The sequence below is a fragment of the Grampus griseus genome (assembly GCF_964374135.1).
Source record: "Grampus griseus genome assembly, chromosome: 7".
Taxonomy (NCBI): Eukaryota; Metazoa; Chordata; class Mammalia; order Artiodactyla; family Delphinidae; genus Grampus; species Grampus griseus.
Window position 1 is genome coordinate 16,444,846 of NC_139001.1, and position 16,428 is coordinate 16,461,273.

Sequence of the window (16,428 nt, forward strand, 5' to 3'; positions counted from 1 at the left end):
GTTAGAATAGAGAGTAAGAACAATGCTTCTTAAACATGAGTGTGCGCAGAATCACGCGAAAGACACCTAGGGATTGGTAGATGTCAGGCTTGACATTCTGCATTTTTAACAAGTCCCCAGATGCTGCTGGTCTGTGGACCACTTTTAGCCAGTAGGAATTTAGAGCCTCCCTGATGGATCGCATGTGATGGGAGACCCTCTCTTCTGTCCTTGTCACTTTCAGGCCATTTCTTCAGCTCATTGATGACTCTAGAGAGAGATTTCAAGTGTTCTGAACATTCTCCCTTAATGGAAATCGAGTACTTCATTTGTCTCCCAGATGAAGAAAATCCAACCTGGTTTGGAGTTGCATAATCAAACACGGGCACTGTGGAGTCTCCACTGTGTTACTAGGTTACAGCCAAAGAGTGGAAATGTCAGTGTTCCCTTTAGGCACAGACATCAGTCAAGAAGGTCAACAGGGTTTTTGGAGACGTTGCCAGCAAGGCAGACACGCAGGCCTCCATACATACAAGGATGCCATCTAAGCTGATTAAGGGATTTTGCTTTCATGAACCATTTCTTAGAAGAAATTTCAATGTGATTTAAAAAAAATGGAGTATAGTTGATTTACAGTGTTTTAGGTGTGCAGCAAAGTGATTCAGTTATATATGTGTGTGTGTGTGTGTGTGTGTGTGTGTATTCCTTTTCAGATTCTTTTCCGTTAGAGGTTATTATGAGATATTGAATATAGTTTCCTGTGCTATACAGTAGGTCCCTGTTTATCTATTTTATGTATAGTAGTGTGTATCTGTTAATCCCAAATTCCCAATTTATCCCTCTCCCCTCCTTTGCCCTTTGGTAAACAGTTTGTTTTCTATGTCTGTGAGTCTATTTCTGTGTTGTAAATAAGTTCATTTGTATCATTTTTTTAAGATTCCACATATAAGTGATATTACATGATGTTTGTCTTTCTCTGACTTACTTCACTTAGTATGATAATCTCTAGGTACATCCATGTTGCTACAAATAGCATTTCAGTCTTTTTATGACTGAGTAATATTCCACTGAATATATGTACCACATCTTCTTTATCCATTCATCTATGGATGGACATTTATGTTGCTTCCATATCTTGGCTACTGTGAATAGTGCTGCTGTGAACGTGGGGAGCACATATCTTTATGACTTAGAGATTCGTCCTTTCTGGATATATGCCCAGGAGTGGGATTGCTGCATCATACAGGAGTTCTATTTTTAGTTTTTTAGGGAGCCCCCATACTGTTCTCCATAGTGGCTTCACCAATTTACATTTCCCCCAACAGTGTAGGAGGGTTCTTTTTTCGCCACACCTGCTCCAGCATTTATTATTTGTAGACATTTTAGTGATGGCCATTCCGACCGGTCAGTGTGATTTTTATCAAGGAAATCAATGTCCTTTAACTCTGATGATCACCAACGCTTCTCCTCCAGATCTCTTTCCCCTTCCTTTACCTCTCCTTGTAGTCGGGGAACATAGTCTGGTGATCAGCAATGCTGGGAGACCTTGAAGCCTTAGTCATTCAGTTGCTCGTTCAATGATTCTAGTCGGTGTTCTTTTCCCCCTTTGGAAGACAGAACCAGTATTACATTTAAGGTAACTTTCCAATCCTTCATTGTGTTTCAAAATGTACTGGAAAAAATGCCTTGTGAAAAAGCAAATTGGCTTTGTGTATCTGGAAAGAAAGAACTGATTTGTTATTTTGCCTCTTCTACTTCTGAGCACCATTACGGTGCTCTGTACTTTTCAATTGGAAATCTGTCCTTGTGCTGTTGGGTCCTCTTTGTTTAACTTGTTTGATGAAACTTATTAGAGCCTCATGATTGGGGGCACTCTGTAAATAAGAGATTATTATTTTAGATTGCCAACTTGAAGGGCCTTCACGAATCTGTCTGTAAGTAAACGGCCTTGAATAATTCAGTCAGCTATGCCAAACAAACAAAGAATGATTGATTGATACTTAGATGTGGCTAAAATATTCCAAAATTGCAGCTTTTAAGACAATTTGTACTGGAGGAGCTCAGTGCTAATGAGGGCAAATTTACCAAGATCTGTGACGAAAGGTCCTGATTTGAGGAGAGCTTTCTGCAGGTTTAGGTTATCAAGAAATTGAAACAGCCTAGCTCCAAACAGCAAAGCATCACTTACTTTGTCTTTACATTTGCCTTTTCTAATTGAATTTATCGCACCACTGTATTTCCTCTAGAAAATGTATTGTTTTAAAATTACCATTTCAGTTCTATTACTCAAAGCCCTCCCTTCTAATGCTTTCTGACAGTTATCCACATAATGAACCATAATGAAATGATGAGCAATCTTCAGTGGAAACCCGATGTGGATCCCAGTGGTGCTGTGTGACTGCGTTGTTAACATTTGAATGCAAATTAAAATAACATCGTCCTTACTTGTTTCCAAGGTCAGGAGAAGAGAGAGACTTTTTTCTTTTTTTTTTTTTCCGCGGTACGCAGGCCTCTCACTGTTGTGGCCTCTCCCCGTTGCGGAGAAAAGGCTCCGGACACGCAGGCTCAGCGGCCATTGCTCACGGGCCCAGCCGTTCCGCGGCATGTGGGATCCTCCCGGACCGGGGCACGAACCCGTGTCCCCTGCATCAGCAGGCGGACTCTCAACCACTGTGACACCAGGGAAGCCCTTTTTTCATTTTTTAAGTGCTTTAATTTTGGAAATCTCATATCCATTTTCCAACAAGCCCTTGAAGGTTCCACTGATGTTCATCTCTGCCCCAAAGACTTAATGCTTAACAGTCCAGCTAAGGGATTTTGGAAGGGATGTCTAACAGGAGACTTTGATGTTATAAACCACAGGATAAAAAGGTAGCTATCGGTTTCAAGTACACTACGTTTCTTCCCCACCCAAAAGCATATTTCTTTTTGCCTTGGAACTGCAAGTAACTAATAATATAATGATGGAAGGGAGGACGTTCTGCGAAATTGATCAATGAGAGTGTAATTGGCTCTGGTGACAGACTAGTTAGTGGAAGAATGAGAATAAAGGCCAAAGATTCCTAAAGTTTTGTTCACGAAAGTGTTTCAGAAGGTCCATTGGTTGATCCCTAACCACTTCACATTTTATTGTCTATGTTATCAATCCTTTTTTGAGAACATACTTTTATGAAAATTCTTGAATCTAAGGTTTGGTTATTTCATGTGATTTATAAAATTTGCAATATTAGAGTGTAGTTTCATACTGCATTCCATAGGACAAAAACTCAATTGAGACACCAACTCCCCCTTTTCCAGATCATGTGACGTAGTTTTTAAGGCAGAACATACGGTCCCACTGCCTGTTAAGCCAGCTGATAGGCCACCAAATGTGCCTGTCCTCTGGACCATGAAAACTGATCAAAACAACCAAAGCCATTTTCATGATTCAGATGCAGCCTTCCACCCATTCCATTTTTAAGCTGCATCTTTAGTTAGATCTCTAGTTCAAGGTCTGACATCAGTTAGTGAGTAAACCACATCCTTGTTTCTTCCTTTTAAGTTATCTTTCAGCCTTTTGACTGTGAATAGAAACAATTACCTCTAAAGAACCCAAGTGTATGATTCTTGTCTAAAGACAATTAAGGATATAAGGGGAAAAAAGCATCAAGTTTGCTTAATGGAAAGCACTAGACAGACCCCAGGCTGATCACTTGCCGTTTGGTATGATTTTAAAAGTTCTAAGGTATTCAGTAAAGATCAGATATCAGCTCATTGAGTTATTTTTCAAAAATGCTACCTTAGCCTCAGCATTTTATCCTCCAACCTTATTCTAGCTTTATATAGATAAGCAGTCCGATGTGGACATTTTATCGGGATTAATAGTACAATGTGGATTCAGCCGGAACATGCATATGTTTGAGGAACACGAATGTGTGCCCAAGTGAAAGACTTGACTCTTCTGCCAGCGTCATTTAGCCAGGTTATTACAATTTTTCCACCACCATGAATAATTAAGAATGGCTTGTTACCACCCGAGCCCCGTCATCTCTGGATAGCACTTTTGACACGACTCCTGGAAGTCCTACAGTGGCTGTGCGCAGCATGCTTCTGTGAAACAAGGTCAATTAGACACTTTCCTGAGATCCCCTGGGGTGAGAAGTGGATGCCCTCTCTGCTATCAGCATTTTGATTTTCCTGTCATAGCTGACTCTTGCTCTACATGCCGTCTACAGCTCGGCAGAAGATGGACTGAGGGGAGAGGCCTGTTGCATAGATAGAATTGCCCCCCACCCTCCCGTGACCTTCCACCCGGGAAAGCATCTTTAACAAAAACTCCTACTCTTGAGTGGAATGTAGGAACCAGGCAGAGAGAACAGAGCACCATCTGGGAGGTAATGCCAGCGAACTTCCTGAAGGGCAGGGCAGCCAGGAGAAATGTGAGAACACTCCAGCTGGGTCCACAAAGAATCGTAGATATGCTTCATTTTTCCTTGGAATTGTCCGTATCTCTGGGAAGGGGGTCGTTTTAGCCTTTGAATCAGGCTTTCTGATCCTATCTTCGCACTTATCGGCTGTGTGAATTTGGGTGAGTTGCTTCACTTTTCATATCTTAGTTTTTGGTCATCAGATTGCTTGGGGTAACAAGTACTGTTCTGACAGATTTTATTATGGGGCTTAAATGAGATAAAGGATGAAAAAGGACTTGGCAAGAGATGAATTCACAGGCTAGCTAATTCTAAAGCAAAATACTTAGAAATTTCTTTAAAAAATTACTTTTCGTGGTCTTCCATATTGTAACTTCTTCATGGATAACTGAGAGTTAACTGTATAAAGCACTTCAGCCATAAACTAGTCGTCTTAAAATAAAGAAACTCCAACTGCAATTAACCTAGTAAAGAAAAGACAGATGGTTCCTGGGTGTAGAATAGGAAAAATAGATATACCGAAAAAGTAGGTGGTAGCAAACTTTCAGCAAGGAGTTACCTCTACAGGAAACCAAGAATTTTTCGTGACAGTACTAAGTGATTGATGTGTTGGAATGGTTCTGTTTTTTAATCATGGGCAGTTCTGCTTTGACTCTATTCGTTGTTAAAAACATAAACTGCCGCTATAAAAGGTTACGCGCTGTGCATACATCTTGGAAGAGGTGTCCCAGCAGCAGTCTCCGTGTAAACTCACCCACAGCAGCAAAGTCTGAGAGAAGGCAATTAGTAGTGACACGTATATAACTGTCAGGGGGGATGCATGGGCTTTGTTTCAGAGTCAAAACTTACACACCCCAACTGTTTATTCTGCCTTATAACCTGTCTTTCAGCTGGAGAGAGATTAACAAAGGCTTATCTGAAGGGTTAGAGGGTTTTACAGCTAAGGCACTGAAGTATTATTGACAGTCCAAAAGTTGTACATGATTAACGACGCCTTACGAAATGGAACTCAAGACCCGAGGTGCCTCTTCCTCGGAAGCTCTGTCTTGTCCTGGTTGCCTCGGCATTTTAGTTGCATGACAGTAGCGCTTCAAGAAATTGATCATTTAAGAATTATGTTTCTGCCCATGCTCTGGGGGAATGTTTCTTCCATATCCAGAATTAATTTCATGGCACAGGCATTGAATTTTAAAATGGTGATTAAAAATCAGCTAAGTATTAAAAGTGTGTGATAGCTTTGGAAGCTGCTTTATACTTGAGCCTGGCTACTTTGGTTTCCTAGCAGCTATCTCCTAGCCCTGGTTGCAGACTTTTTTTTTTTAAAGCTTTTAGCATGTAATTGCCGTTTTTTCTTCCCCCGTCACCTTTGCCTTTTGCGATGTGATATACCGAAGTGCTGTGGCTGTGATGCTTCTGAGGGGTGAGCTGGACTGGGCTTAAAGGATCATCCTTCCTTCACTTGTTCAGCAGATACTTAGGAAACATCTACTGCACCTTTGGCATTTTTCTAAGGGCTGGAAGATGCTCATAAACCGGAAAAGAGAAAAGATTCCTGTTCTCATAGAGCTTCTGTTTTCATGGGAATAATAAACAAGATAATGTAAAATTCTCACAAGAAAGAAAAAACAAAGATCATGAGACAGGGTTAAAATAGAGGAAAGGGAAGATTTCACTTAGCCGAGAGTGGTCAGGTGAGATTTGAGCTGAGACACGCCCCCCAGGGGGCGGGGGAGGCGGGGAGGGGGCTGCTCTTGAAGAAGCCAGGGGACAATTCCAGGCACAACTACCAAGTCTGAAGAATTTGAGTTGCAGGTTTCAAGTTTTACTGACAATGTGAGTTTTAAACTTGACTTATTTTGACCCTTTGGTCCTGGAGTCTGCTAGCACTTCAGTTGTTTTAAGTAACAGAAATTTCGGGTTCATGCGGCACATTTCACTTTGTGTCCATGTAGATTTAAACCCTTTGGCAGAACCTACTTTTAAATGCGTTTCTCAAAGCGGGTTTCCATCATTTGCTGAAATTTCAGTTACTTGCTCTAAGAATAAAGAAGTGAATTTTACCTGACTTGTGACTTTGGCATGGGGTACATAAGGTGCAATTATCCTGACCTAGGCTTTCCATGGGGTGGTTTATAACAAACACCCAAGTTCACAATGGAGGTGTTTTTGACTTTGGATTGACCGTTGGCTGATCCTTTTTGAACCATTTTATTAAGCCTCCTACAGATCTCATGTGTATTTGTAAAACATCAGGTTGTCCTAAATGGGCTACTTTAAATCCTGGCATAAGCCATCAAGTATGTTTTCTAAATTACTCAGGAATTACACTTTCGTCTAATACATGGGAGGGAAGAATTATGATTTGTGGAATTACTGGAATTTTCTTTGATGCTTGGAATATTGCCCTTGTTAAATGTCACATTCATTTAATTTCTCTAGATAGTGTGTGGTTCATTTCTGAAAGCTTGTCTTTTCCCAGAGGAAAGCACATGATAGGTTAAGGAAGATCAAGATTTCTTTTATGATGTAACAGGATATGACGCGATAGTCCTTTGCTTCTGCTGTAACTTGGCTACCGTTTCTTGGGGACTTCATACTGTCAAACTCCTGTCAACTGAATGCAAGTTGACATCCCACTAGAAAATAATAATTACCCGTTGTAGCACCTTCCACCAGTACCTGCTGTGCGATACAGAAAGTCTTTCACCCCCGTGAAGCAAATGGATGTTCATTAAATTTATCCACCGTGGCAAGAAATACAGAGGCCATTTCTGTCAGAGCAATGAGAAACCCAAAACATAGGCCATAATATTTTCTGTATTTTATTCCTTGCTTAATCAAAGAAAGTAGGTGTAACTCGGACTTCAGAAGCCAGAGTTGTTACCTGACCTGTATAAGTGTGTAAATCACGGGTGTGATCTCCTTAGATTAGTTCAGAGTATGCTTGAAGTCCCTAGAATTATGTGCAAAATTACGAGTCATCATCTTTATGGGAAGAGAGTGCTTCGCTCCTATCAAAGTCCCTGTAGCAGAGCTTGGGAAACTATGGTCTGAGGGTCAAATTCAGCTGCCCTTGTTTTTGCAAATGAAATTTTCTTGGGACACAGTCATATGCATTTGTTTAGGTATTGTCTTTGATTGCTTTCAAGGTGCCATGCAGAGTTGAACAGTTGCTAGAGAGACCATATAGCCCATAAAGGCTAAAATATTGACTATCTGACCCTTTACAGAGGTTTGTTGAATGTTGTTCTAAAGGGTTAGTAAGTTAAGGGTTATTGCCTTTGACTTCTGGTTCTAGTAGTTAAGCTATTACCCATGCCACTAAATTATGTTAAAAATGTGAAAGGCATTCTAAACATGAGAACTTTAAAATAGTTTAGCACGCTAGCCCCATTCTTTGATGCAGGAAGAGACAACCTTAGGCTTATATGTGAATATCAAGCAGGTTTTACAAATAAAACCAAAAATGTAAAGGAAGGATATTTATTATCCCCTTAAATATACTTCAGTATTTGATTGATTTGTATTTTAAAATGTCTTAATTTTGCTCATAAAAGTAAAATTAAAACCATACTTCTATAAAGGCTAATAAGGAAAAGGCCCATGAAACCGTTAAAATTAACTGTCTTCAGAGATAAAGTTTTCCAGAGCTTCATGCCTGAAGAAATCATTCCCTGAAGTCAAGATGGAGGAAGAAAAGTCAAAATAACCAATCCCAAATTAACAAAACTTCAATTGATAGAGCCCACATTCTGAATTTCCAGCCATACTGGCTGGTTGTGGAGCTAGAAAAACAAGAGAGGAAAGAGTACTTGCCCTTCCGTCCTCCTGATGCTCACATGGTCCATATTTAACTTCCTTTAGTCTCTTCCTTCCCCCTTTGATTTCCTGCCCCTTCCTTCAACTATCCAGGAGAGTATCAAAATGAATCCGAATATTTCTTTTTCCTCCCTCCTCTAGAGCAGGTGACAAATACTGGACACAATAAATATTTGTTGAGTAATTAAATGATTCCATAGTCCCTCCTAACAGAAGAAACCACCTCTATATGATACATAGCCCTCCCTACTTGTTCCAAAGTATTTTTAAAATGTAGAAAAGAAGAACTTGAATTAAACTAGCTACTCTGAGATACTCGTTTACAGGGCTTAATGGTAATGAATCAGTATGTGAAAAGCTGGCTAGTACAGCCTTATCTCAGAGAAGCTTGTATTAATTAACAGGCTTAAAATAACATTGTAGGTAGATGGGCAGAAGATGCATTAGAGGACCTTGTTAGTTTTCCATCCAGTCATTCGTGACTCCTCAAAAGTTTATTGAGCTTGCTCTGAACTAGGAATCATAGGAGATACTGGGAAATGAGGAAGACATCAATTCTTCTCTTGAGGAGCACACAGACTGTGATAAAAACAGATATGTACTGGGTGTCTGATTAGCAAGACCCCTTTACATGTTCCAAACAGAGTAGGAAATAGAAATAATGCCCTGAAATATGGAATAATCTCATAAGCAGGATTACTGCCAGTCCTACATTGAGGCTAGTAGTGGGCAGTTTGGGAAGACATAAAACCTTATAATTCACAATGACCTGCAGCTACCTGATGTTGGTGTATGCTTGGTACATACTATGTCAATATGGAGACTAGAAAATTAACTGGTACGATTATCCCTATTAGTTATAAATCTCATATTTGAAATTGGAGACATTTAGAGGTAGGCATATTTCTGATGAGAAAGGCAAGCATTTGTCAGAAATTTAATTGTTCCTAAGTATCTAGATATGATGCTATTACCGAACCAAGCTTGGGCCTGCTCACCTGACCTGCGGCAAAACCAATCTACTGACACAAGGTTGTGGTGAAGGAAAGTACAGCATTTATTGCCAGGCCCCAAGTGAGGAGAATGGACAGCTAATGCTCAAAAGACTGGAACTCTCTGATGACTTTCAGGGAAGGGTTTCTAAAGACAGTGTGAGGGAGAGAGTCTCAAGGTATGTGATCAGCTCATGCTCAATTCTCTGATTGGTTGATGGTGAGGTAACAGGGTGATGTTTTGGGAATCTCAGTCATGGACCTTCTGGTTCCAACTGGCCTGGGGTCTAGTGCTTGTGTCAGCATGCAGTTAGCTTCTTTTACCTGATGGGGGTTTTAGTATCTACAGAACAAGTCAAGGTTATGGTTCAGGATATTAACTGTAGCCCTTGAGGAGGAATTAAAGGTCCTTGACTTTGTTTTATGGCTAAACTATTATTATTTTGTCTCGCTTGACTGTTTTCCTTTGTTTCTGCATATTCTCACTTCCCTGATTAAATTTGCTCTTTGGAACTCGGGGAAGGCCTAGGAGGCTAAAGCTTTTCCACACACAAGAGAGAGGGGCCATGGGGATCTGTCCCCAGGAAGGCCCTACAGAGTCCTGCTGGGTTTCAATACTTTAAAAAAAGAGTTAAGTTTTTTTTCCTTCTGGATGCCTTGTGTTTATTGAGAAAACTCAGTGTTACTCATGTTGCCTGTATTATTCTCTTTAGTCCTCTCTACAGGTAATTATTTTAAGATGCTGCCGTTAAGTATGACCGTTGGGCCCAGATTGACTTGGCTGTATTAAAGGCCATGCTGTTTTTTTCATTTTCTTGAGAAGAGGATACTTTCTTTTCTGAGGAAGAGATGGCCCTTCCCTAGACATGGAAACACACCTGATGTGTTTACCATCTTTTAATTGGCAAAGTTTTTTTGAAAAGGAAAAACTCAATACAACCACCATTGTGATTTTAATTTATAAAGCAAGTGTGCTTTCCCAGGTTTATGCAGAGGCCAAAATAATCCTCTACTAGGTGCACACTCCTATTATTCCTTCCCCCTACCTCAATTCTCTGGCTATAGTCCAATGTGTAAGCTGCTGCTGTGCCCCCATGTAACCATCACTCCTTATGGCAACAAAACATAACACATACGCAGTACAAGTCACCAAACCATTCCTGGAGACAGCATTGAACTTGAACTTGCTTAGTTCTCTGTCTTCCGTTGAGCATTTGCCCCAGGGTAGATTCTTTAAGAATCACTGACCCAAGGAAGAAGGCTATTCCGCACTGCGTCTTGTTTTAATGCCAGCCCTCCATTTTGAAACCCTACAGCATCTTTGTATTTTTTTTTCACGTAGCAGCGTTATATCTCTGAGTCCTGTGACCATTTAGTTTTCTGCTCCATTTCTTCTCTGTTTAGACACTGCCATGCCCCGTCCTACATACTAATTACTGACTTTTTGCTTCTGTGCTTGATTCATTGTGTCACATTTTCCCATGTGAAAGTGGACTAGGAACCTTGGCAAGGAGGTTAATGCATTTGAGAGTCACTCTTATTTAACCCTGAAAGTCACAGCAAAATAAGAACCAGTGGCTTGACTCATTTTATGAACCAAGCTGTGGTCAACTTCAGCGACAGACTAGCAATCAATTTCACTATGATGGAAAGAAACACGTACAGAATTTGAACAGGATTGAAGATACACCTTCCCTTTTCCTATCTTTACCTCTCAAACTTTGGCTGAAGCTACGGATTTTGTTGTTATTTTACCTTTAATGTGGAAATAACCCCAGAGTGTGGGAGTTAGTACTTTGGGATTTTAGTTGGACTTTGTCACTAATTAGGTTGCGTGAACTTTCAGTATTGTCAACTCTGCTTTCTGGCTCTCAATTTCCTCATCTATAAAATAAGACTATTTAGCCAAATGATCTTTAACATCTTATCTGGCTCTAGGAGTCTGTGATTTCAAATAGCTCTAATCATTTATTCAAAAAAACATTTACTTGATCCTGTTGTTTTCCATTACTCTACTAAGGACCATAGATATAAATTTGGAATCTAAACAAGAAGGAAATTTGTGCTTCCTTTCTGAGGACCTCTGTGGGGGCAATCTTACCTTTAACACAAATTTTACAGCACTGTCTTTCCTTTAAGGTTCTCAGGATGGGGACCAGGTCTTAACATTAAGAGAGAGAGGTTGTCGGTAATTAGTCTCCCAGGGAGATTGGGAGGTCCTGCTTACCTTGTTAAAATAGAGGCTTCGGGCTTCCCTGGTGGCGCAGTGGTTGAGAGTCCACCTGCCGATGCAGGGGACACGGGTTCGTGCCCCGGTCCAGGAAGATCCCAGATGCCGCGGAGCGGCTGGGCCCGTGAGCCATGACCCCGGAGCCTGCGCGTCCGGAGCCTGTGCTCCGGGAGAGGCCACATCGCTGTTGTGGGAGAGGGCACAACAGTGAGAGGCCTGCGTACCGCAAAAATAAATAAATAAATAAAGGCTTCAATTAAGTTGTATAAAGAGAAAAGGAGAGTGAATTACCCTTATTCAATATTATTACCAAAATCCTTTAGCCGTTCATCACTGTGAACTAAGTAATAAATACTGAACATGACTCCTTATTCATAAAAGTTACCTCTTCCAATTCTCTGGCAATGGCTAGTCTGGAACAGTATATTCCGTTATGGTTGACTAGGTAAAGCTTCTCCTGACCTCATGCGGGCTTCTGGTTAACCTCCTTTTTCTGGGGAACATGGACACATTTCCCTGAAAGCAGTCATTACAAATATATTAGAAGTAGAATAGAAACAATAAGCAAGAAGCCTCAGATTGTCACTGAAACTTGCTTTGGCTCTTTTCTTGGAACACCAAATTGGGAAAGAGGAAAGAAAAGAGAGAACCTTCCAATTGTTGCAGTGAGTCAATACTTTTTCCTAGAGTGCAGCAGGTATCTTTTAGACCTTTGGAATCAGCTCAGACTAGGAAAATTCCCCCTTTTCTGTTTCACCCTGATTCTTCTCCCTGAAGACAGTTTGTGTCACAACATCTTGGCATAGAGACTAATCTACAGCAAGAATCGAGATGGTTCATCGTGAGTCTGTGGTCTTATTTATTGTTACTATTTTTAAACCAACCATTTATGTTGTTTGCAATCAGTTCTGTTTCAAAACAGCCACTGCCACCAGACATATTTTGGAAACCTTTGATGTCAGTGGAAACGTGTATCATAAGAAGAGCCTGGTGCAGCCCTGGTCGGTTGAAGGACAGGACATGGGGTCTTAGGAGTCTTTGCACAATCCCTGCCCTGGAGTTGAGATTTCTCAACAACTGTACCTTCGACATCTCTGCAACCAGGTTAAACCAGTTCCTACTTAATTAACCATAAACAGCTTAACTTTCAACTGCCATGTCACACTGAAGAGGCACATCTATACAGTGCAGTTATTTTTATTCCATATTGGTGACGCACTGTACTTAGGAATCATCATTTATCTTCAGGAGTGGTATATAACTATTAATTTACCAGAGTCCCACAACAGCCCTGGGAATTAGAAACACATTCGTATACCCATCTTTCAGATGATTAGATTAAGACTAGATAAGTTATGAGAAAAAAAGCCTGGCCACTTCAGATGGAAAGTCAGGCTTGGAGCCCATTTGATATAGAGCTGTTTCAAGTCTCACAGTGGCAGTCAATGCTACATTTGTTTGTTCAGGAAGGAGAATGACACTCACACATACAGCCTTCAATCATATTGCTCTTTTTTTTTTTTTTTAATTTTTTTGGCTGCATGGCTTGTGGGATCTTAATTCCCTGACCAGGGACCAAACATGTGTCCGCTGCAGGGGAAGCATGGACTCCTAAACCCTGGACCACCAGGGAATTCCCTATCATGTTGCTCTTTTAAAAGATTTTTGCTGGCTTGATTTGCTTTTGGCTTTCTTTGCCAAACAGGACCGTCTTGCTTCTTGTAGCTGCAGAGAAGAATATAAGCTCCAAGAGATTCCAGAGGCTAGTTTCAGTTCTTGATGTGATAGTATGTTTTGTTTTGTTTCTTTCTTTTTCCAGGTCCACCATCTGCTCCTCTAAACTTGATTTCAAATGTCAACGAGACTTCAGTGAACTTGGAATGGAGCAGTCCTCAGAACACGGGTGGCCGCCAGGATATTTCCTACAACGTCGTGTGCAAGAAATGTGGACCAGGTGACTCCAGCAAGTGCCGACCCTGCGGAAGTGGGGTCCACTACACCCCGCAGCAGAACGGACTGAAGTCCACCAAGGTCTCCATCACTGACCTCCTGGCTCATACCAACTACACGTTTGAAATCTGGGCAGTGAATGGCGTATCCAAGTATAACCCTAGCCCAGACCAATCTGTGTCCGTCACTGTGACCACCAACCAAGCAGGTAGGGATTGGCTCCACTTTACCGTCTATCTAAACATTTCTGGAGAAAGAGCTTGTGTTGATATCCATGAAGGATGCTAAAGTTCTCCAGTTGAAGAAGAACTACAGGGATCTAATCATAAACCTGTGAGCTGCAGTGTAATACAAAAGATACTTAGAAGGATGTTTATTCATTCAGCAGATATTTTTTTGGATACCAACTGTGTAACATGCATTGTACTAGGTGGTGGAGATTAAATGAAGGCTAAGACAGTGTCTGGTTGAAAACAGATGACATTGGGTTGGGTCATTCCATGCTAGACTTCTCTTGTAAGGGATGCGTCTTGGCCGTTTTAATCACAAGGTCATGGTCACATATCAGCACATTTACATATTATTTAGGAATATAAAGTTGATTTTTACCAACACAGAGTGCTATATTGGCATTTGCTGTATTTTCCAACAACAGCATTAGTGGATGTAGTTTTGATCTTGTTTTTTTATTTTAAAAATTAAAGAATAACTGACACGGGTCTTTATTGGAATCACCAGGTGGTAAGCCTGTGAATGATGAATGGTTTAATGGGTAGCTTGCTCTGTGTGGTTGACAAAATGTTCCTTCAAACACATGCTACTTTTGTAGCCACTTTCATAGTTAAATTCACACTTGACAGGTGGAGGAGGAGAGTTAATTTGCCTTGTTTCCTGCATCACTTTCCTCTTCTAATTCAGATGACTGGAAAGCATTTTCTGTTCATGGAGAGTTTCTGCTGCGGTAATTACAGAACTGTTATCCAATCTTGAATATCAGGTATTCCAAAGTGTGAATTAGAATCTAGATTTCTAGGCTCTGCTCCTGACCCACTTACTCCCATTCTTCCCCCAAAGAAGTTTCCACACTTTCTCATGATAATTTTCCATTCTGGATTTCTACCACATGTTTCACATTGCCACCTCCGTGTTATTTATTTCTGGGGATTTAAAGGGGAGGAGGAAAAAAGGACTGTGGTTTATCCTTTTGTGAAGCTCTTAAGAACAACCCACTTCATCAGAAAAGGATCATAAATTGCCAACAGTCCTATCGCCTCTTAGTGCACTGCTCCCTTAGATGAGAGTTTCAGTAAGTGCACTCAATAGTTAAGTAAAATATATCTGTACTGATTGACTCCATAGTGAGAAGTATTCCAGTATCCCAATCCAAAGTCATTCTTTTTCCACTTTTCCCTGAACTCTCTAGAATAAATAAAAAGTTAAGACTGAGGGAAGATTTTGGATTGGTGCTAGACTGACAGATCTTCCCAGAAGGTAGTTTAAGTCACACAGATGTGACCAGTCTTTAAAAATATGTGGTGTGAACAGATCCTCTTGTTATGTTTTTGCCTTTTATTTCTGCACTTCTAGGATGTGAACACTGTTGTGGTCATCGCTTTTATTTCTCTACAAAGGCTAGTATGATTTAGGAGGTTTTGGGGTTTTTTTAAAATTATTTTTTAATCAATTTATTTAATTAATTAATTAATCTATTTTTGGCTGCTTTGGGTCTTCGTTGCTGCGCGTGGGCTTCTCATTGCGGTTGCTTCCCTTGTTGTGGAGCACGGGCTCTAGGCGCACGGGCTTCAGTAGTTGTGGCACACGGGCTCAGCAGTTGTGGCTCATGGCTGTAGAGCGCAGGCTCAGTAGTTGTGGCGCACGGGCTCAGTTGCTCCGCGGCATGTGGGATCTTCCCGGACCAGGGCTCGAACCTGTGTCCGCTGTATTGGCAGGCAGATTCCTAATCACTGCGCCACCAGGGAAGCCCAATTTAGGAGGTTTTGATAGCATCACAAGGACTCTGTGAATGCCAGCTTTTTATTAGTTGTCTTTTGGAAGAAGGCAGGAAATATTGCACATAGGTCCTGGGAAACCTAGGATGTTGAGTGTCTCTGAGTTACAGGGAGCCAAGAAGGTGCAGAGTGGTCTTTGCACCCCTAGAGAATCTGGTTTATGATTCGATCAATATTCTTATGTTCAGCCCCCCTGTATTCTTCCAGCTATCCTCCAGTACATCACTACTTTGTGTTCTTAATGGAATTAAAACTAGGAATGGACCTTTGAAGCCTCAGCTGTACAAGTGAAGTCATTCTCTTTGGCAGAGGGTAGCCTCTGGGAGATGTGCTGAGGACAGGCTTGGCTCCCACAGATTTTGTGGGGAGACTTCTCTGACTCTGTATATTTAAAGATTGAAGCCCCAAGGGACTACGTCAACCCCTACCAAGCCAGAAGGCACAAAGAACACAAGGAAGACAGGCCAGAAATCCTCCAGAAGAAGAAAATGTGCAAAAACATTATGCCTGGGAAGGAAACAAAGTCAAAGTTTTATTTAAAAAGTAGGTGTAATTCTTCTAGATCTAGAGAAATGGTGGACAGGGAATTCCTCTGACACAATGAGGTTTTCTCTGACACGGCGAGCAGTCCTGCCAGGAGGTTTGCTGAATAGGACAAAATTCCAGCTCCTTATTTTAATTTTCGTAAAGGGTAATGCTGGGAAGCTGTTCAAAATTAAAAATAAATCTTTCAATAAGGAGACCTCCTATGTGGCCAGCCAGAAGGCCCCTGCTTAGCAGAGAGTCGTGTGTGTGCACAGTGCCGTCTCATTATCCCACAGCGATTTGGAGTTCACTAATTCAAAATCATCGGGATGGTTTATCTTTGACTGACAAACCTTTTCTTCATAGTAGTGCAGATTAATAACGGAGGCCAAAACTCTGGACGGATGTAGCAACCATAAACTCCATCAAAGTTCCCCTATACATATTTACGTACACACAATTATATTCTAATTGCTGCTGTTCTGATCATTTCATTAAATTAAATTCCTTAGGGACCT

General features: G+C 41.0%; 1 protein-coding gene across 1 annotated transcript in view; it reads left to right on the forward strand.

Annotated features, from left to right (window-relative positions):
• Positions 1-16,428, forward strand: part of EPHA4 (EPH receptor A4) — a 135,943-nt gene that overhangs the window by 67,105 nt on the left and 52,410 nt on the right. The window contains exon 5 of the mRNA XM_082658173.1: positions 13,246-13,584. Coding sequence (XP_082514299.1) covers positions 13,246-13,584 — 339 coding nt within the window. The remainder of the gene's footprint in view (positions 1-13,245; positions 13,585-16,428) is intronic.